This window comes from Pelmatolapia mariae, linkage group LG3_W (genome assembly GCF_036321145.2).
Source record: "Pelmatolapia mariae isolate MD_Pm_ZW linkage group LG3_W, Pm_UMD_F_2, whole genome shotgun sequence".
NCBI classification, from domain to species: domain Eukaryota; kingdom Metazoa; phylum Chordata; class Actinopteri; order Cichliformes; family Cichlidae; genus Pelmatolapia; species Pelmatolapia mariae.
In genome coordinates, this window is record NC_086229.1 from 55,130,098 (window position 1) to 55,151,742 (window position 21,645).

General features: G+C 37.7%; 2 protein-coding genes and 1 non-coding gene across 3 annotated transcripts; 1 reads left to right on the plus strand and 2 right to left on the minus strand.

The window, feature by feature from the left end:
• Positions 1 to 561: 561 nt before the first annotated feature.
• LOC134623780 (ladderlectin-like) lies at positions 562 to 2,607 on the minus strand. The gene is made up of 4 exons (XM_065470193.1): positions 2,586 to 2,607; positions 2,207 to 2,316; positions 1,284 to 1,418; positions 562 to 621 (listed from the first exon to the last, which is right to left on the minus strand). The coding sequence occupies exons 1-4, from the start codon at positions 2,605 to 2,607 to the stop codon at positions 562 to 564; spliced, it is 327 nt and encodes a 108-aa protein (XP_065326265.1).
• An 11,724-nt stretch (positions 2,608 to 14,331) lies between these two features.
• LOC134617224 (ladderlectin-like) lies at positions 14,332 to 17,242 on the minus strand. The gene is made up of 6 exons (XM_063462429.1): positions 17,102 to 17,242; positions 16,997 to 17,032; positions 15,496 to 15,605; positions 15,259 to 15,393; positions 14,795 to 14,906; positions 14,332 to 14,657 (listed from the first exon to the last, which is right to left on the minus strand). The coding sequence occupies exons 1-6, from the start codon at positions 17,160 to 17,162 to the stop codon at positions 14,590 to 14,592; spliced, it is 522 nt and encodes a 173-aa protein (XP_063318499.1). The 5' UTR covers positions 17,163 to 17,242; the 3' UTR covers positions 14,332 to 14,589.
• A 3,774-nt stretch (positions 17,243 to 21,016) lies between these two features.
• trnas-uga (transfer RNA serine (anticodon UGA)) lies at positions 21,017 to 21,098 on the plus strand. Its single transcript has one exon. It is a non-coding gene; the product is annotated as a tRNA-Ser (tRNA).
• Positions 21,099 to 21,645: the final 547 nt, after the last annotated feature.

The window sequence follows — 21,645 nt, forward strand, 5'->3', positions numbered from 1 at the left end:
GCAAAGAATGGTTTTCACTTCACAGGTGTGCCTTGTCAGGGTTCATTTGTGGAATTTATTGCCTCCTTAATGGGGCTGGGACCATTGTGTTGTGCAGAAGTCAAGTTGGCACACAGCTGATAGCCCTATTTGACAACTGTTAGAATTCATATTATGACAAGAACCAAAACCACAGTCCATCATTACTTTAAGAGCTGAAGGTCAGTCAGTCTGGGAAATTGCTAAAAGTTTGAATGTGAAAAACGACCAAGCAATAAATTCATTCGAGTCATCAGCCTCAGAAATTGCAAGTTAACAGCACCTCAGATTAGAGGTTGGATAAATGCCACACAGAGTTTCAGGAGCAGACACATCTCTACATCAACTGTTCAGATGAGAATGCATGAAGTGGGTTTTTGTGGTCAAATTCCTACTAAGAAACCACTACTAAGGAAAAGCAACAAGCAGAAGAGATTTGTTTGGGCCAAGAAACACATTAGACTAGTGGAAATCTGTGCTTTGGTCTGATGAGTCCATTTTTTTTTTTGCATTTACAATGCAGAAAAAGTGAATGGATGGTCTCTACATGCCCGGTTCCCACTGGGAAGCCTGGAGGAGGTGTGATGGCGTAGGGGAACTGCGCTGGTGACACAGTTCGGGATTTATTCAAAATTGAAGGCGCACTGAACCACAATGGATACAACAGCATCCAGCAGCAACATGCCATCCCATTTGGTTTGCAATTAGTTGGACCATCATTTATTTTTCAACAGGACCCTGAACAATTACTCCAAACACACCTCCAGGCTGTGTTAGGGCTATTTGACCAAGAAGGAGCATGATGGAGTGCTGTGCCAGATGGCCTGGCCTCCACAGTCACCTGACCTAAACCCAACAGAGATGGTTTAGAATTAAATGGACGACAGAGTGAAGGCAAAAGGGTCAACAAGTCCTAAGCATCTTTTCAAGAATGTTGGAAAACCATTTCAAGTGGCTACCTTATGAAGCTTATCAAGAGAATGCGAAGAGGGTGCAAAGCAGTAATCAAAGCAAGGGGGGACTATTTTGAAGAATCTAAAATATAAAACATGTTTTGAGTTATTTCACTTTTTTTTAATTCCATATGTGCTTATTTAGAGTTTTGATTCCTCTAGTATAAATCTACAATATTAATAGTCATGAAAAGAAAAAAAAAAGTTAAATGAGAAGGTGTGTCCAAATTTTTGACTGGTGGTGTATAATCTAGGAGTGTAAATAAGTAACATATCCAATAGATTTGTCTTTTAACTGGCAGACTGGCATACCTGTTGACCATCAGAACCACCAATCCATGTTCGTCCATTAGCTCTACTCCCATCAAATATCACCCTCTGAATCAGCTGGTATTCCGTAAGGCTCTGTACAGATGCAAGGTTTGCACTCATGGACTGGCAGTTTTTCTACAGTAAACAAAAAGACAGCAGAGTTACAGAAGAGTTAGAAAACGACCTTCAGGATTACACCACAGCAAACATACAAATGATAATAAGGCATAATAAGAAATAATTGGATTGACTGACAAAATTATTGATTTTAATTATCTGACCTTTAATTAATAGCTTACCATTCAACAAATAATAAAAAAGTAAAGTTTTTCAATAATTATTATTAATATTGAAATGATTAATAAATTTTGCAATCATTTATAATTCAGAATTATTCCATGCAGTTAATGTTGGTGGCTTAAACCATTTACTGCAATCATTAACATTATTTTTATAACTTAAAAAAATAATATTTGCTATTATAAGCTTGGATGCATATTTCACAGTACATATAAAAACTGGTTTTAATCGAGGCAAAAACAGGTGATTTATCCATGGCATAAATTGTAGAAACATGAAACTGGAGAATTTAGTTTTTTTGCTTTTTTTATTTGTATTTTTTGTTTACTTATATATTGTTACTGTTAACTTGTTAAAAAGTAAAGCCATATATGATATACATACATATTAGAATAAATGATAACATTATTAATATTCAATAAATGATAACATTAATAATGATCAATACATACTATTATCATTTTAGACAAATTTTAACAGTACATGTAACAAAGATGGCTTTGATAAAATTGTACTAATTGTCAATATAAAATTATATTAAAAAAATATGATTATAAGGTCTTATCCAAATATTAAAGTATCAAAGAAAAACAGTCACAGTAACTGGTGAGTCCTGATGTTACCTGAGCATCACCCCAGGCTAAGGGTGTAGAAACATAGAAGTAACATTGGTTGTTGTACTCAGTCCAACCACGGGGGCAGGATGAGGACTTCTTGAGAACATAGCACTCATCTGAAGACAAAGCAAACATATTGTGTGACCTAATGCTGACTCAATTCCCCCAATTTCCCCCTTTACAATTTTCCCCTTTGTGTTTCATTGGCACTAGTTTTACTTTTTCAACAAATTTCAATTGGAAAATGTGTCATTTTCTTCCTTTAGATTTCTATTTTTCAATAAACGTCTAATTAAAAATAAACCGTATCATTGGGACAGCTGTATATAGCCGACTGACATGTACAACATTCAGTATGATACTAATAACATACTTTTATACTTACCCTGAGCAGCGGTCAGAACCATCATTGCACAGAGAAGTGCAGATGCAGTCAGCAGCTTCATGATGATATTTAGTGTCTCTGTAAGAAACACATTAACAAAAGTGATTAGCAGTTCGATAAAGAAAGGATAGAAGATCCTCAGCATATTTGTAACATACCTGTCTGTAGAATGTCTTCTACTTTTTCAAGTGTCAGCCTGTAGCTTCACCCCTCATGTAGAGATGAACACTTATATACACTTTCTTATATTTACATTTCTATACCAGGAACAAATTCACTAAAAATACTTAAGTATGTTTTGATTCCATGCTTCACTACCCCTATCTTTACCAACCTTACACAATTCTCTCCACCCAGCTTGAATTTCATGGATGTTTAATTTCATATATTGACTGCTGGTCAACAAAGATGTCAGGCTCCTGGGTCTTTGGACCAGCTTAAATGTGTGTGGACTTTTAATTCTGGTTTGTTTAATATTCTGTGGTTAAGATTCTGTTCCTCGTTTTAGTTTATAGTTGTGATCCCTCTGTTTATATTTGTTTTCTTAGGTCTTCTTAGTTTTGTTTTCTATTCTGTAGGTTTCTGTTATCATGGAGCACGGAACAGGGGAGTTTCCATGCCCCATGTTTAGTCAGTCTTATCCCTACATTTACTCTTGTCTCTGCATTCAGTGTTCTCTTTCTGTCTTCCAGTCAGTCTTGTTCCCATGGCTGTTTCTCCACTGGTCTCAGTGTCACACCCAAGTGCTTCATGGTGATATCGGAGTATTTCTATAAAAACCAAAATACGTAAAGTGGCTGACAGATCATTAAACAACTTTGGACAGCCATAAAATAGACAGTTTAAAAATTAAAGGAACACTTTGTCAAATCAAAGCGTATCAAACCTGATGTGTTTTCAAAGTTTCAAAGAAAAGCATCATTTACACATAGCATAACATGGCTTGGTTGTTAGGATGCACCAAGTGAGTTAAAGCTTGGATTGAATGATTTTAACACCAACTGCAAAAACTGCAAATGTGTTTATATTTGTAAACATTTGTAAGTTCGTACAAGAAGCTGATTGTGAGAAAATGTATCATCTTTATCCTACTACAGTTTACACCTTACACAGAAAGATCTAGTCATGAATGTGCCAGCCCTGGAGACCATCTTCACCTTTATGGGAAAATAGTTAGTTGTAGATGGCAAGTTGTTATGAGCACGGCTGGACTGGGACAAAAAATCGGCCCGGGCATTTGACTAGAGACCGGCCCACCATTATAGGAAAAGCCATAAAGACTTTGAATGAAAACAAACGCTGTTGTCACAGTGATGTACACTGTCTTGTTTACATATGTATGATTTCTATAGAGTTTACATCAGATACCAGCTTTGGTTGTAAGATTCAGATAATTATTTATCAAAACTAGACATTTTAAATGAGAATAAGAAAAAAAAGTATTTCTTTGTCCCCCCCTTTCCCTGTAAATGCCCTACCTGGCCCCCTGGCAACACTTTGCTAGACCCGCCCCTGCACAGTTACCAGCTGTCAGCTACGTAGAAAAGGATCCTGGTGTTATTTGTCTCTCAGAAACAGTTCATAACTTCCCTTCAACTCATTCATGTCACCTAAAAGGTAAACCTGTTTCTCCATCACCTGGTTTCCTCTTTCTGGCGCAAAGTGAGCGATAAACAAACAAGAGAGAAAAGCCGATCAGCTGATCATTGATCAGTTTCATGATTGAAGTAGTAACAGGAGAGAGAGGGGGAGAGAATGAGGAAAAAAGAGGCAGCTGACAGCGTAAAGACACAGAATAACTCCAGCTTTGTGTCTTTTTCATTGTAGCTGAAGTCCAGGACAAACTGTGTTCCTTTTCAGCTCAATACGAAATGCGTAATATTTTCTCTGAATACGGGACGATTCCGTTTTTTATGGGACGGTTGGCAACTCTACTAACTAACCTTATGAATAAAATAAAGTTCACTATCAGTAACATCATAGCACCCACCCAGCTGTATAGAAACTCCATCATGCTAGCTAGTACGCAGTACGAGTTATTGTAACTGACGGTAAAAACTCAGCACAACGAAAATAAACTACACCTAAACTTGGTTCATATCTGACCCAGATAGACTGCAGGTCATAACTTCTTACCTGAAGTTCAGTTCACCTGACACTCAGACCGGCGGCCGCCTCGGGTCCTCCCTTCTCCCTCACCCACCTGCTGGCCTATCTGGAAGCTCCACCATAGCCACCACCAAACAACTGACTTATTTTTACACATCGGCCAGCATCTGGCCAATCCACCAGCTTTCATTGTTTATACCGTTACCAAAAACAAAAACAAAAAAAAACCACCCATCGGCCCATAAAAACGAAAAATCACCATCTGCAAATGCCCGGTATGCCCGATGGCCAGTCCAGCTCTGGTCATGAGAGAAATAGTCATAATATTTGCTGTAATGTGAGAGTGTTTACAAAGTCACTGTATCAGCTACAGACTCACTTCCTCATGTGCTATTGTACCAACTCCCATGAAAAAAACACTGTTGGCACCACCAGTTACACATGAAACTGGTGTTTCATTAGAGAAGGGTGGGTGCTTAGTCAAAAACCCTCACCAAATACCACTAAAATTCAACAGGGCTTTTTACAATTTTCTTATGCTTATTGTTGTTTGTAGCATTTTCAAGTTTTTATTTGATTTGTCTTTTCACGTTTCACTTTTCTCTTTTCAAGTTTCACTATGTAGCTGCAGCTTTTGTCCTTTTGTGATAGCTTTCACTCTCTCAAAACAAGTGTAATGTTTGTGAAATGCTGACGCTTCCTTATTGAAATATCAATTTTTTTTCTGTTACTAGGTCATACTTTGCATTTATTGAGGGTGTAAAATCATACTGGATATATATGGACTCCGTAATGTTAGGAAATAATGGATGTCACATAGTTTGAAAAAAATATATATATATTTTTTGGGAAAAACCCCAAAAATTGTTGTCAAAAAATGATGCAACAGGAAAGTCAATTTTGGAAAGGTTGAAGCTGCAGCTCTCTTTGTAGTATAAGCTTTATTACTAGTTTACTTTATTACTAGTAATAGCTTTATTACTTGACCAACGCATTTCAGCATGTGCCCTTCATCAGTGTCAAGAGCATCTTGTCAAAGTTTCATTGCAGCAACTCAAAATGGCACTCAGGAGTTTTTAAAGCCCCAACATTATTGTATGCATGGACAATAGATTGTTCCCTATGAAGGATGACGGACTTCCTGGACAGTTTAAAGTCCAACCTTGTGGCGTCAGATGGAGTGAAACATAATGTCTCAGACGTGTTCCATTGGATTTAAGTCAAGTGCACGCTGGGTTGAGTCAGTAATATCAATTAACTGATCTTCCAGGAATTGCTTGCTTACTTTCAACACATTATGCTTTCCTAGGAGAAAAGCAGGACCTCCTGAACCAGTGTAGGGTCTGGCAATGGGTCCAAAGATTTCATCTCGATACATAATGGCAGTCAGGGTGCTGACCCAACCCCTGGGGCCATGGACCGGTACTGCTCTGTGAGTCGTTTGGTTCCAGGCCAGGAGAGTTGAGACTAGGGTGTGAAATTTATGGTTCTCAGGGTTTTTTTTAGTTAACGAGGTTTCCCTGGGTCTTTGTAATTGTGTGTCTTATTTTGAAATATGTATGCATTACCATAGTGACCAGAGAGCATTAAGAACGCAGAGAGGAGGATGTTACTCTTGTTGGTGAATTTTAGGGAGGACACTGCTAATAAAGTTACACAATTACACAGTGAATTCATGTTTATTATTATATTTAGAAAATACGACAGTTTTTGTCTTGGTTGTATCATTTTATTTTGTTGTATTTATCTGCGACACCTTAAAGGCTGGTCCGTGAAACATTATTGGACATAAACCGGTCTGTGGCGCAAAAAAGACTGGGGACCGCTGGCCTAGCCTCTGTGTGTTCCTCCATGGATATTTCCCCTCAGTTCATCACTAACCCAACAAGAGTCCACTCATGCGATGTTACAAGCATCTCCAGACCCTTTCATGTAGGTCACATGTGTTCAAGGTGAAGCTGCTCTCATTGTTTTATTGGGAGGCATGTGTGAAAAAGCAGTGTTGGACCTGCCAATTCTTGTACTCTATAGCAAATACCAATCAGGCCCCACAGTGTTCACAGGGCCCATTTGTGGGATGCAGATCCTTTAGGCCACCCTCATGAAGTCTGTTTCTGATTGTTGGGTCAGACAAATTCACACAAATGGCCTACTAGAGATCATTGTTTAGGGCTCTTGAAGTATTCTGTTACTGCTTGCAAATACCAGTCCTGCTGATGGATTAAGGACCTTTTACAGCCTGGCCAGTTCTACAAGAGTAACTACCGGTCTCCTGGAATTTCCTCCATGTTCTTGAGGCCATAGCAGTAGACACGTCAGTGTCAGACACACCGAGTCAGTATTTTCAAGAAGGTTTTGATATTGCTTCTTTTTGTTATTAATATTATTAGTTGACTGCAATAATGAATATTAATATTGGTAGAAAAAGGTACACTGGGCGCTGATATCCTTTTGTGTTAGCTTTCAGTTTCTCAAATCAACTGAAATGTTTTTGAAATGTGGTTCTTCCCTATTTTATTTTTGAATTTGTTACTGTTGTATTAAATGTGAGCATTACATTATTTGTGACCACACTGCAGCTACATAGATCATAATCAATTTAAAACACAATCAAAGGTACTTCCTGAGCAGCCTGGTTAGTGTTTATTTCTGAGCATACCTCACAGCTTTTTCAACTCAGCAGACACCATCTGATGGAGATAGATGGGCCCTGAAGTCTGTCCTACTGAGGTACCTGAGCTATCTAGATCAAAGCGAATCACCGTCAAAGTACTAAGGTCTTTATCCAGCTAATTGCCCTGAGATGACTTACCTTGTGCTTTAAATAAATAGAATTCAATAATTACCACAGACTCACCTAATCACCATAAAGTTTTTTTTTATTAAGCGGTTCTGTTAGTTATATGTACCGACAATCATTACAATAGGGAAAGGGATCATTTAACCCTTTAGAGCCGAGCGTAGCGCCCCCGCTACGATTTGCGTATCTATTTTTAAATCCCTGTATCACTGCAACCACGTAAGCTAGCGCAATAATTTCTTTTGCATATGAAACCGGAGAAGTTGTACTTACATCTTATGCCATCAGCTTGTCCTAGGTCACGGTTTTCTTCCACATATAGCTTTGCAAAAACTGCATAAAAAGCGCTTGCAGCAACAAAAACATAATATTCCAGAAACACGCTTTGCCGAGTCGATCAGCTGTTCATAACACTTCCTACGTTGGAATAGACGTCAGCGCGAACTTTCGCATGTCCGCCATTACCTGCACGAAACCGGAAGTGACGTCATTTTCGCGGAAATGTAGTTTTTTTTACTGTCAGGGCCTCAGAGCCTGTACTGGTGTTTTTAAAAGTTATCTTTGACTTTATGACTTTCTGTGTCGTTTCTGGGATGCTTAGAACTCAAATTGCACTGCTGGAAATAGTTTATTTTGATGCATATGCTGCTTTTTTTTAAATTTGCACTATAATATTTATTTTCGTTTTTCCTGCTGTATATAAAAATTGGTGTATTTCAAAAGTAAAACTATGAAGACACTTCAAATAAATTTCCTGTGGTGGGAAACTAGTTTGTGCAACTTTTTTGTATTTACAGTTTTGAGGGATAAGCCTCTTAAATTTCTCTAACTAGAAATATATGTTAAAAAAACAAAAACGATTTTCAGGGTTTTTTTAGTTTATTGCACTTTTTTGCAATTTATGTAATTACTATGCACTTAATGCATACATATTATTAAAATTTGGGCTGTAATGGTTGTATTGATGTATATCAACTTGAAATGCTCCCAAAATTGGCACTACAGCATGTAAAAATATAATATAAGCTCTGGCGGACTTGGTTCTATGGTAGGTCTTAAAGGGTTAAACATAGCATAACATGGCTTGGTTATTGGGAGGCTCCAAGCAAGTTTCAGGTTGGATTGAATTATTTTACCACTAACTGCAAAAATTGCAAATCTATTTGTATTTGTAAATATTTGTAAGTTTGTACAAAAAGGCGATTGAGAAAAAAATTATCATCTTTTTCATACCACAGTTTACACCTTGAAATAAAGATCTAGTCACAAATGTCTACCAGCCCTGGAGCCCATCTTCACCTTTCATGACCAACACAGATGGGGAGCCCCTGTACTCAGTTTGTTACTGTTACTAGGTCATACTTTGTATTGAGCATGTGAATATCATTTTAGTTTCTCACCACATGAGGGTGGTGCTGTTGCTTGGGTTTTGTGTCTTCTATATGTAAGCTCTATATCGCAGTAGACGATTGGATGAAGACTGAGGCCACCTTCTCTGAACTGGGGTTTGACTTGGCTGGTTGAGCTCCACCTTCTTTCAGACTATCAAACAGACTGTTATTTCACACAGAGAGGGCAGTGTGGTGCTTTTTCTGGCTATAAGAGCCAGATTAGCAACTTTTCACATATTGCAAATAATTTTACACAGCAATCCTGATAACTGTTGGAGTCAAATTGTTAAATATTGTCATTGTGTTACTTAAATTTGTAATTCTTAGTTCAAACAGCATGATCAAAGACATCCCTTTGTTTCTGACTACTTCCCCAGCCAGTCTGTTGGTGGGGGAGGCTGTAGTGTTTTATTATAGGGACACATCCTATGTAAAGATTCTGTTTTCTTGCTTGGTAAACTTCCTGCCTTTATGACCCTTTTGTGGGCAGAAGGTCACACAAACGCACCCCCAAACACAAACACACACACTCACATGCATACACACACACATTCTCGCACATGCATACACACACACACACACACACACACACACACACACACATACACACACGTGCTTACACGTGCACACACATACACACATAGTGCCTTATCTTTTAGAACCATAGAGGGGGCTTACAATGGGTGGTGCTTGTGTGAATTGTAACTGTTTTCAATAAAAGGCGGCAAGGAAGGCTGTTTATTTGAAGTTGGCTAGGAAACAGGTGAGAAGTGCTCAGCTGCAAGAGCCTGGTTCCAACCAGCCTCCCTTCCTAGCCAGTAAAATCGATCGATCGCTGATTGTCTTGCTGGAAATGGAAAGTGCAAAATGATGGTCAAAAATCACAAATATGCATGTGGAAGCGCAGACCCAACAATAACCATAGGGGTGGAAATACAGTCTCTCTTCTTTTTAGTGAATTTCTTTTACTGATTGATTTCTTTTTTTTTTTTTTTTTTTTGGGTGATAGGGTAAGCCCAACCTGCCAAGAGGCCTTCACTTCCTTTGCTCTCTTTATCACTTCCTCTTCTGCTCTCTCTTTCCTCCTCTGTCTGAGTGTATTTTCGAGGTCTGTTTGCTTTCTTTTCCAGAGCCTGTCTATGTCATTGATCCCTGTCCCAAGTTCCCAGTCCTGATGCTACTTTGAGTTCTCTATAAATGGCATCGGCACAGATAGTGTGATGCTCAGAGAAACTGCAAAAACCCACAAGCTACATCTACAAGCCTAGTTTAACATATAACATGGTGAAGCACATGACAGTACATATATAAAAAGACTGAACAAGTATGTCTTGTTTGGAAGAGTTGCCATTACAAATCCTCTTCTCTAAAAAAAAAACACGGAAGCAAAGCCTAGGTTTGAAAACTTTAATCTTAATAAACCACAAGGCTTCCAGAACAATGTCCCTCTTTTACTAATATGTGCATGCAAATATTCTCACCCTGTGCAAAAACATTTGCACACCATATCACTCATTTTTCATACTCAGGCACTGGCCAATTTTGTTCTTTGATTCTCAGGATTGCCTAATTCTGACTGACCGCTTATGTCAGGCGTGTCCAAAGTCCAGCCCGCGGGCCAATTGCGGTAGTAATTTTCAAGTAATTTTATAAATAGAATAGAATATGGCCCGCACTTCAACTTTTGCTTGAGTGTATTGCACTTCTTAGCTTTAACACCAGGGGGAGCTGCTGTTGATCAAGGCAGTTGCTCCACCAAAAAGGACAATCACAGAAGAAATTTACCCCGAAGTTATTAAACATGGCAGAACCAAAGAAGCCAAAGTGCAGAAAATTTCAGACACGGTGGGAGAGTGAATATTTCTTCAAAGAATTCAAGGGGAAGTGTATCTGTTTGATCTGCACTGAAACTGTGGCAGTTATGAAAGAGTATAATGTACGACATCATTATGAAACCAAACATCAGGCCTATGCATCCTAAACTGGTGCTGAGCGAGAGCAGAAATTACGGTAAAGCTAATGCTAGCTTTCCTGCAAGGTCAGCAACAGTATTTTTTTTCGTGCTCAAATTGTCCAGGAAAAGGCTGCAATAGCAGCTATGAGGTCACCCAACTCATCGCAAGACATGGCAAGCCTTTTTCAGATGGAGACCTCATAAAACACGGCGTCGTTAAAGTCACCGAAATAATGTGCCCGGAAAAAGTGCAGGACTTCAACAACGTCAGCATGTCCAGAAATACAGTTGTGCGACGCATTGAAGACTTGCCAGCCAACATTAAACTGCAACTGTTTGATAAAGCTGTGCTTTTGATTTTTACTCCATCGCATGCGATTAGAGCTCCGATGCCACAGACACCGCACAGCTGCTAATTTCTTTGCGGGAAGTGGACGAGAGCACGAGCACTTTAGGTGAGTAAAAAAATGTATTCGACAGTACCCGTGTGTTAATGTGCAGGTACACATGCTTCAAATATCAATAATGCGCATCAGTTCTGTCACTACCCTGCTTTTGCGCACCACTTTCTTATATGCGTTTTTCTTGTTAACACACACAGAGTACACACCGCTGTGCACAGCGCACGCACACGCAGAGTCAGCTGATCTCATCTGATGCAGGATCTGCTCCTTGGTCAAGTGACATTTGTCTGGATTTTTGCCACGAGTGGCGTACGATCAGCACCGCAGCTGGATGGCCCGATTTACATACCCAGCGCAGCTGATATTCACCAGAATAATTTACTAAAATTATATGCACTCCTGTTATTAAGTCCAGTGCAATCTGTTAATGTTGATAACAGTTTCAAACGAAGCCTAATAACTTAAATAACAAACTTGAAATTTACCCGTCCCATTTTCCCCTTTATTGTTTTTTTTCTCTGTGCTGTAAATCTTCTGTCTAAGAAGAAATCTGAGGCTGCTGTTCTGAGAATGAGCTACCAAAGCTTTTTCTGAATAAATCAATAAAGATCAATTTATGGAAAACTGTGATGAAGGCAGTTTTGTCTTTAATTATATTCAACAGTATAACACATTTGACCACTTTTAAGTGATTTTTCTAACTTTAATACACTAAAGTTAAGGTTATATACCTAATTTCTAGTAAGTGGCCCAGCCCCTCCGATATTTTTATGTATGTGGCCCTCAGCAAAAAAAGTTTGGACACCCCTGGCTTATGTGATGCAGAATGTGTGAATTCACTGTCAGAGTATTAGTGTTAGTCTGCACCCTCCAATTATCACAATCCCTTGCACTATGCACTAATACAATACATAATGGTGTAATGAACAAAGGTAATTCAGGAAGCCAATTGTCAATCCCTGCTATAGTACAGTTCAGTGATTCTTTTTTTGGAAGAAGAAAACGTCCCCATTTTCCCTAACCCTATCTTGAGTGATTTTTAAATTTGTCTGCTTTTACATTGTATCAAGACCCTAGTGTTTTTTCAGTTCTTTCTTTTTTGTAATGTAAGGGATTTTAAAGTGTAAATTCACAAAATGATTTTGTGGTATGGATTCAAAATAGCGGCCATCATGGTTTATGCTTAACAAAACTGCTTAAATATTTATCTTTAAAGAAATGTTTTGCACATTGTTTCGTCAGATAGAGCAGAACTACTGCTGTTTTGTGAGCCATTTTGTCACGAAATGGCAAAGTTCAGTAATGATTAGGCATAGAATGTTTGTTCACACTGCCAGCATTAAAAAAACGTGTTAAAGATTAAACAACAACTCTTATGAAAAAGTATCAGCTTCAGTTTTGAGGAGTGTTACTTCTGCAAAATGATACTAATACTGTCTGTGAATTGATGATACAGCACTTTTAGAATGACAGCTATCTAATTTATTGTTTGAAGGATTGGTACCAGTAGGTTAAAGAGAGAACCCTGTTGTTGGAGCAGCATAAATAAATGCTGCACACACATATGCAGCACATGGAGCAACTGAGTTTGTCTGTGAATAAAGACATCACATTATGAATAATGGGCAGATCTAGAAGTTTAAATAGCTTATCAGAATGTCCTGAAGAGCAGTTAATGCCAGTCAGTCTGGTTGTCTCTATAGTATAAGTGCTTTCTTAATGGGTCAATATACTGAATATTATAATAGTATCGAAGGAGATAAAGGAAAATAATTTTCTCATAAAAGCACAATCATGCAGCAGCTTGCTTGAAACATTTAATTTTGCAAAATGTCAGAAAGATTTAGTTCCCAGGCCTCTGGTAGAGGAATTAATTACACAGACAAAAGATATGAAGAGCCTTTAAGCAGTTAAGCACTGGCACTCGAAATCTGTGAGGTTCAAAGCAGAAAACCTAGTTGTTGGCTTTCATTCTTTAATCTTTTAAATCGTTCAGACATTTAACACTCAAATATTGTGTTCTAATTTGCCTCCATAATTAATTTGTAGACTGGAGATAGATTGTAGATTTGTAGTGCTGTTAGTGGTGATCATTCAGCTCCCCTGAACACTAGTTTGAATAGTGGAGGGGGTCTCCTTCACTCCAAAACCAAACATTATTCTAGAAGTTAGGATAGGGCAATGGTTTTTGTCAGGCAGGCCACAAAATCAAGCAATGCTACAGTCCCAGCAGATCAGATGACCTTAAGAAAAGCCCACATCACATTTTCTGACCAGTTTGATCACCTTGGTCACAAACGGTTATGACCAAAGAATGCAAGATCAGAAATCAGTGGTCAGTGCTTTTTAGTTTTATTTTTTGATGAGGTTGAAAGGAAAGCTATTGAAAATAACCTTGGCCAGAGAAGGACTCTTATGGAACACCAAAGGGTCTGTTCTAAACTGGGTCATTGAATTGTCAATTTCCCTCATAAGAAGAGCAACAATTTTCTACCACTTTTTCCTCAGTACCTTAAGATTAGTGAGGGTAATAGTTATTTTGCATGGTTAAAGTACCTCATGTGCATCAAAACCCCCCAAACAACCTCCAACCCCAACACTTTCTTGCATGTTTTTAATCAATGTCATATCTGCTGTCGCCAATGCCTGTTCTGTTCTGCATGGATCTCCTTTTCCCCCATCTGTGGCTTTCCAAATATGGACATGGAAGCACAGGTATGTCCCTGATTGATTCATACCACCAAATATAAGTTACTGCAGTTAATGCAGGACCACTGCAGTCCTGCATTAATTTTACATTTAATTCAAATATTTTTAACCACACCTCATGTGCATCAGTTCCTCCAATCCAGGTTGCTTTGTATAAATGTGTAGGAGTCATTATCAGCTTCTGAATCTTATGATACTCTTTGGTGTTGTGCACAAATGCAAGGTTTCCCCTGATGGATATGTAGTTTTTCTTCAGTGTATATAAAAAAAGCTAACCAAATTTTGAGTTTTTCATTTTATATGTAGACACAAGTGGCTTTACGCACACACACACACACACACATCACAGTGAGGCAACACACAGCCATGCTTGAGAGTTTTATTATTGCAAAGGAAGAAGAGTTTACAGATAAATGTGCAATACTTTTTACGTAAAAACTGCTTTTCCACAGTTGAAAATTTAGGGCTAGGGTTTAGAACTAGGGTTGGGAGTGCCACTATTCATGACATAGACTTTTTATTTTGTTGCAAAACTTTTATGCTAGAGACAAAAGATGAAACAGAAATTGTAAAGCCAAATGAAGAATGAAAAACAAAAGCCACTGCACACCAAACAGTGTGTATTTTGACAGAAATTTTAAATTTTCTTGACACAAACAGAAGGTCGATGTTCCTTACATGCTATATCATCCCAGCACTTGGAACCTGTGAGATCCAAAAGCAGAAATCAGCAAAGTACTACAAATATCAAAAACTGAGACAATCCTTTTGACTTTTACTTGTTATCACTTAAAATAATTCACACATTTATTAATCATGTGAAATGTTGTGTTCTAGTTTACCGCTGTGATTAATTTGCAGACAGTGCTGGTTGCGACTGAAATTATTGGGCTCTCCTCGGCACCAGTTTGAATAGCGGAAAGCCGTTCCATCAGTCCAAAACCAGGCATTCTCCTAGATGAGAGAAATTGCGCATAGCACCGATTTTATTCACACCAAACAGTCAAACCTACCCACTGTCTCAGCAGATGAGCTAACATTAATGCAAGCCCACATCATATCCTCTTAAACATTCGTTAAACATTAAAGCTGCTTTAGCCAGTCTACTGTTTCTGCATTCACTACATCTTCTACATCCAGCTCAGGTTTCTTTCATGCTGTTTCTGATTTAATCTATTATCATTTCATTGTAAATACTCTCTCTGTTGTAGGCTTTACATATATTCATTTGGCATAGCAGGAAGGGTCTATTTCAGATTCATTCACACATAGATAAATAGAAACAGTGTAAGGCTAAACAAAATACCTCCTGTGCATCACTTCCTCCAATCCAGGTTTCTTGGTAGTCATGACTGGCAATCACTATCAGGTGCTGAATCCCATGGTACTCTGTACTGCTGTGCACAGATGCAAGGTTGGCCCCCATGAACACGCAGTTTCTCTTCAATGGAGATGAAAGCGGGGAGCAACATCTGGACTCAGTTACAGTAAAAGGATATCGATCAATCAAGTGTTGACGACAATACAAATAGAATAAACTTACCTCTGCTTTAGCCCATGTCATGCGTCTTGGAACGTAGAAGAAGCAGCGACCACTCAATGGAGTCCAACCACCAGGACAATCAGAGGACCTCTTGACCAGGTGACTTTTGGCTTGGGGGAAATTGTGAGTTGCACACTTTTGTACACTTTTCCATGAGAGATCAACATTTCAACTCTGTAGCCTTAATTCAACCCCAGATGTGGATTTAAAGTTACCATTACAATAATAAAACTAATTGTTTAGAGAGTATGAAAAAGAACAAAACTGCAGACCCCTTTAGATTTGTGAAGAAGTCCAGGTGAACTGAAGAAGCCTCTTGGATGAGAGGTGAATTGTCTTCACAAACTTAAAGAAGTCCAGTTGCCTTCTTTTTTCAACTTCTCTAAACTACCATGACCTCAACTGTTTTCAACTCAGCTCAGTATCTTTTAAATACAAACTGCATGTTTGAATGTTTGTCCGTATCAGCATTGCTGCAGTCTGCCTTTACAACCATTGTAAAAACAGGGGTCACACTTACGAGCTCACTGAAGTCAGGCATGATACAGTAATACGATGCCACCTTTGCAACCAGCCAGCTCATTAAATCTCTTCCCTTATAGATGCTCCTAAACAGATCAACTGCAAGTGTCAACTGACTATTCCAAAGTCAAAGTGTTTGCTCAACCAGAAAGTGGCAGAGTACATAGTTACAGTGCTGAGGTGTATAAAAAATATAAGATTTCACAACACACTGCTGATTAAATAACATTAAGCTAATGGGGTTTTTTTTTTTGTTTGTTTGACGTTTTCTTTTTTTTTTTTAGAGAAAACAAATACCAAGTTACATGAAACAATGAAAGGTTAACAAGAAAAAACAAATGTGTGAAAATGTATTGTCATCAGAATGTAGGTGCTCTAAAATGTGTGTAGCAAGGGAATGATTTCCTTGTGCCAATTTAAGATAGACATTAGTTGCCTTTATTTTATTTTATTTGTAGTCCATCATTGTAAATTTAAATGTTCAGGAATGGTAAGGCGTTTCACTGTGCCATTCACACTGATCTCAAAGCCAAGCCAGAGAACAACTAGACTAAATAATTTATCTTGTAGTCTGCGATCACAAGAGTTCAAATGTGTAAACTTCTTTTCAGCTTGAAAAGTGAACTGCAGTAATTTACACTATTTAGTTTACACAGTTTTTTCTTTTTTCTCATGAATTTGCCCTTCTTTTGATTGTTTTTCTCCTTAATTTATGACACTAATCTAAATCTTAAAAATGTTTTTTTTCCTTGACATTTATTTATTTATTCATGTATATCTTTCTTTCTTCTTAACCCAATAAGGTGACTTAGAAATAACATATTTTGATGTTAAATCATTCAGCCATTTGGCCGCATGTAAATAGAAAACAAAGAGGACATAAATTTCAAATCATGTTATGCAACTGCAGATGATTATATAATTAGGCAAAAACTTAAGGGACACATTTTTGCAAAAATGTTGCAGTATGCTGACTGACCTGTTTGATTAGTTGCAGTCCCTCCTCCAGGGAGAACTGAAAAAAAGGGCATTTGTTGAATCTTTTGCCACCATTTACAAATAAGACTGTACTCACAATACTCACCAGCAGCATGGGTCAGAATCATCACAGCACAAACAAACACACACACAGGAAACATCTTCATGGTGATTCAGATGATACAGCAAAGTTATAAAACTTCAGAAAGTGTGTGGCAGAGAGGATGCAGAATGACCGCTTCTTCTTTCTTAGTATCAGCCTGTAGCTACAAACTTTGAAGGGAGAACACAGATATTTTATACAGGTTCTTATCTCATCATCTATCACAACATGAGGAAGTGACACAGCCAAACACACAAAGAAAAAGCATTTTAGATAAAGCAAGATTGGAGCTTTGAATGTTTGATCCAGCTAGTTATTAATCAACACAAAATATATTTTTTGCTCTTTTTTGTTGTTTGCTTGTTTTTGTGGGATTTGTGGCATTCCCCTGCATTGTGGTGAATTTTTATGTATCTCTTTACACTTTTTCTGAATGCATTTATGGTGGAAATGGCCTCTAGTAATATAAAAGAAAAAAAAATCAGGCATCGGATAACAGGATGTATTATACAAACATGTCCAGAGTACTCTTTGGTCTTTTCATGTTGTTGGCAAACTGATGCACTTGATAGTTATAGCATATACTATTATATTAAATTGATGTGGATATAAATTGGATATTGTTGTTCTGAAATAACAAAGATACAGTGCTAAACAATGGGTGCTTTAGGCCATTGATAGTTGTTTGCTAGGAAACGTGATGGAATCATAATATTTGGTCAATATAAAAATGCTTAAAAGCCGAACATGCCAAGATTGATTGCGTAACTCAACCAATGTAGGTGAAGATCTAAAAGACATTGTCCTAAAATTGCACCCAAAAGGGACCCAAAATAAAAACAAAACAAAAACAACAACTTTATTAAGGCTAATGAGACAGCCCTGGAATGCAAAACCAGTTAAAGGAAAAGGAAACTCACTCCACAATGGTAATATATTGGACAGTGTGGCGCTTTTGTACTGCATTCAAATAATTATCTTTCATCCCCATCATGATTTATTTTTCTGTCTTGCGTTTTCTCTGAGAGGTTTCAGACATGAAAAACATACACAATACTGTTTGATATCAAGATACACTACATATACATGAACCAAAATATTGGGTCACAATTTGTAAGATTTCACTGGTTATGTCTTCTGCTAGGATTTCTAGTTATTATTAGGTTTTGGTTCCCGTGCTCCCTCTATTCTGTATTTAGTCTGTGTCTCTGTGTCTGTCATGTGCTTTGTGTTTTATTTTGACAGTCCCTGTTCTGCATTTAGTCTCTGTCCCCATGTTTTCTCCGTGCCTGTCCTGGTCCTACGTCGCCTGTCTAGTCATCCCTGTCTCTATGGTCCCTCTGTTTCCAAGTCAGTCATGTCTCTGTGTGAAGCCAGTCTTTGAGTCTGTGTCTGTGGCTGTGTTTACTGTTTTACTTTGAAGGTCAATGAATTCAGTCAGTTTATTCAGTTTTGCTTTCCTTGTCTCGTCGTGCCTAATTACTCCCAGCTATGTTTCCCTTCTGTCTCCCATCTTCTGATTATTCCACCCTGTATTTTAGGCCTCTGTCATCCCTGCTTGTTGTCGAGTCGTACCTTCACCAGGCTGTGTGCTTTTTGCCTTCGTACTCGTCATAGTTTCCTAGCTCTGTTCTTCAGTTTAGTTCCTTAGCTTCCTAGTGTCTTAGTGTTTGGATTTTAGTTCGTATTTCTAGTTCCTGGTTTTCAGTTTTTGTTTCCTGTATGAAGAGTTATCAACAGCAGAAATGAGTTCTGTGTTTGGGTCCTGCAGCACAGCACACCATGGCATTATTTTTGTTGCTGTTGTTATTAAATTCTTAATATAAAAGGGGATCTCATTTTCAGTAGAGACATGTGCAAAATATACAACAATACAGACAAAGAGACAGATATACATAGTACACATTTAGAAACTGAAAAAGGGGGTGTTTACCTTTAAAGTTTTTTGTAGTGCATTCTAATGACATGCAACAAGTAATTAGATCCATTTTCCCAATTTCAGCGTGAATAAAATAAAGCTAATGTTAAAGTCTACACTGTGACTGGACATTGTGTTGCAAGTTTAACATATTTTTCATTTTGTTAATGTTTTGTGACTTGTAAAGCTGTGTATACAGATATGACTTTTTTCCTGTGTCCATATAATATTTTATGGGAATGGAAAAACCACAACCTTTAAAAGACATTTTAAAATATAAACTAAGCATTATGAGTGTTCAGATTGATTTGTCTGTTTTAATGATTTAGTTTTTTTTCTGTAATGCTACATATACCACAATACAAAAAGCCTTCATTTCCACTTCCTCTAAAAGAATGATTAAAGAGCTTTTTATAGATGCTATGTGGTTTTATGCCAGATGTTAAAATGTTAAATATAGTCATTGTACATGTAGCTTAAGGGTCTTTTGTGTTTATGAATAAAAAACCAAAAAACAAAACAAAACTACAATTATATATCACAATTGTATGAGATGAAGCACCTAGTGTTTTTAAGAAAGCCAAAGATCATCATGGCTGTTTATGCAGTATGTAAACATTTTGAAACTGAAGTTAATCAACAGAGATAATAAATGCAAATATTTCCCCAGTGATATTGAGTGCACAAGTGCTTCATACAAAATGATCATGAATTTTAAAACATAATAAAACGAAATTCACAAACATTTATGTACCCATTGACAGTTAAAAATGATGCGGTAAAGATAAAACCAAAACTCTTGTGACATGTCTCAACTTTAGTCTTGAAGGTTGGTTTTAAAAACTCCAACTTCTTCAAAATGTTACCAAAGCTGTTGGCTAACTGATGAAACCAAGATAGTTTATCTTCAAGTCACAGACCTATATGACTTCCTTCCCTATTTTTTTTCGTATGTTAAAGAAAAAAATAACTTCAGTTACATCTGTTGGGTTTATTAAGGCACAAACCCTGTTGGAACAAAGACAACCAACTGCACGGCAATACACAAGACAGACAAGACAAGACAGAGCTCTTTGTCTTTAGACTCGCGAGGGAAGCCAGCCAAGAGTCAAGAACTGCTCCCTTTACTTGAACCCAGCCAACCTCGACTGACTTCCTCATCACTGCCTCTTTTATTGACAACTAGCAATCATACATGAATATGCGATTACAAATACACGTGACAGTCTTAAGCATGCATATCTGAGCAACATCAGCGTCTGCGTTCTGTGTGTGTGTGTGTGGGTGCATGTGTGTGTGTTTTCAGCCATACCATACATAGACATACTTCCTTATCAACCTTTCTACTTGCACCAAACAGGATGCAACTTTTCAATGACCTTAACATGTACATGAGGTATGCTGAAAAAGCAGAAGTGAGCGTCTTGCTAAACTATAAAACCAGGAACTTGAAAAAGGTCATATGTCAAATGAACCTTTAAAGGTGTGAAGTCGTGCACCTTAGAAGAGCAGAACCTTGTGGTTTCTAAATGTGTAATGTAACTCATATCTGCACAAAGCTGCATTCTAAATAGTGGAAAAACATTTTATCAGCACACATTGACAACCATTTTAGGACTCATAGAAGCAATGATTATATATATATGTATATATATCTTAGCATAAATGACAATCTTAAAAACATCAACCCTCACAACATCCTAATGGTTTTATCTCAGTGTTGTGTTATACAGAGGCAAAAATACAAAAACTAAACTCAAATTAAATTAAGTTAAAATAAAATACAAATGGGTCATTGTCCAAAAAACTTAACTGGACCTAACTGCATATGTATTTTCCTATTTTGGAGTGATGTTTTAAAATGGATTGTTCACATCCTACATAGAGCAAGTGCAGAAGCCAAGAATTCTTTTAAATTAGTTTATATAATGTGTTACATACAGGCCTGTAAGTTTTTCTTAACTTGAATTTTTGAGAATCACTCCTTGTCATGTCTTACAGCTGTGATGGCCGAGTGGTTAAAGCATTGGACTTGAAATCCAATGGAGTTTCCCTGCGCAGGTTGAAATACTGCTCACAGCGGTAGCGTCCTTCTCTGGGCAGACTAAGTATTACTGAATTTCCCGAAGGAACCCACTCGAGGGATTAATAAAGCTCCCCTCACATATTCCATCAATGTGCACCTGTAAATAAATTCACTTTCACATCAAAGTACTTTGAGTCGTGTGTCTGCTTCTGGGTTCATTCCTGTGCTGCCCATGACAATTATTACACTATGTCAAAAAACTGTAAATGTGGCATAAAATAACATTAATGTCATGAAAGCATATTTTAAAAAATATTAATATAATAAAATTAATAAAAATATTCCTTTATAAAGACATCTATTACTTTAGCTGTGTCCCAAAACCTAGGCTGCATCCTTCGGAGGACCCGGCCTTCACGGTCTACGTGGGCCGAGTCCTTCGAAGACCGAGAAGGCCGGAAGTGCGAGGCTGTGAAATGGGACAGTCTAGCCTTCAGATCTGCGTAACCGCTGTCTCGGTGGAGTTTAATAAACTCAGCCGCCTGCTCCTTACTATCTAAAATATAACAGGACACTGCCATAAATTCTCGACCATCTCACACT

What these genes read in the sequence shown, in the direction of transcription:
- LOC134623780 (XM_065470193.1), bottom strand. Translation starts at nt 2,607, where the DNA reads ATGGTTCTGACCGCTGCTCAGG. An exon ending in TAGCCTGGGGTGATGCTCAG is followed by an intron (nt 1,419 to 2,206) that starts GTAACATCAGGA and finishes TGTTTACTGTAG; the next exon opens with AAAAACTGCCAGTCCATGAG. An exon ending in GTGGTTCTGATGGTCAACAG is followed by an intron (nt 622 to 1,283) that starts GTATGCCAGTCT and finishes CTGTGTCACCAG; the next exon opens with CGCAGTTCCCCTACGCCATC.
- LOC134617224 (XM_063462429.1), bottom strand. Translation starts at nt 17,162, where the DNA reads ATGAAGATGTTTCCTGTGTGTGTGTTTGTTTGTGCTGTGATGATTCTG. An exon ending in GATTCTGACCCATGCTGCTG is followed by an intron (nt 17,033 to 17,101) that starts GTGAGTATTGTG and finishes CCTTTTTTTCAG; the next exon opens with TTCTCCCTGGAGGAGGGACT. An exon ending in GACTGCAACTAATCAAACAG is followed by an intron (nt 15,606 to 16,996) that starts GTCAGTCAGCAT and finishes ATTTCCCCCAAG; the next exon opens with CCAAAAGTCACCTGGTCAAG.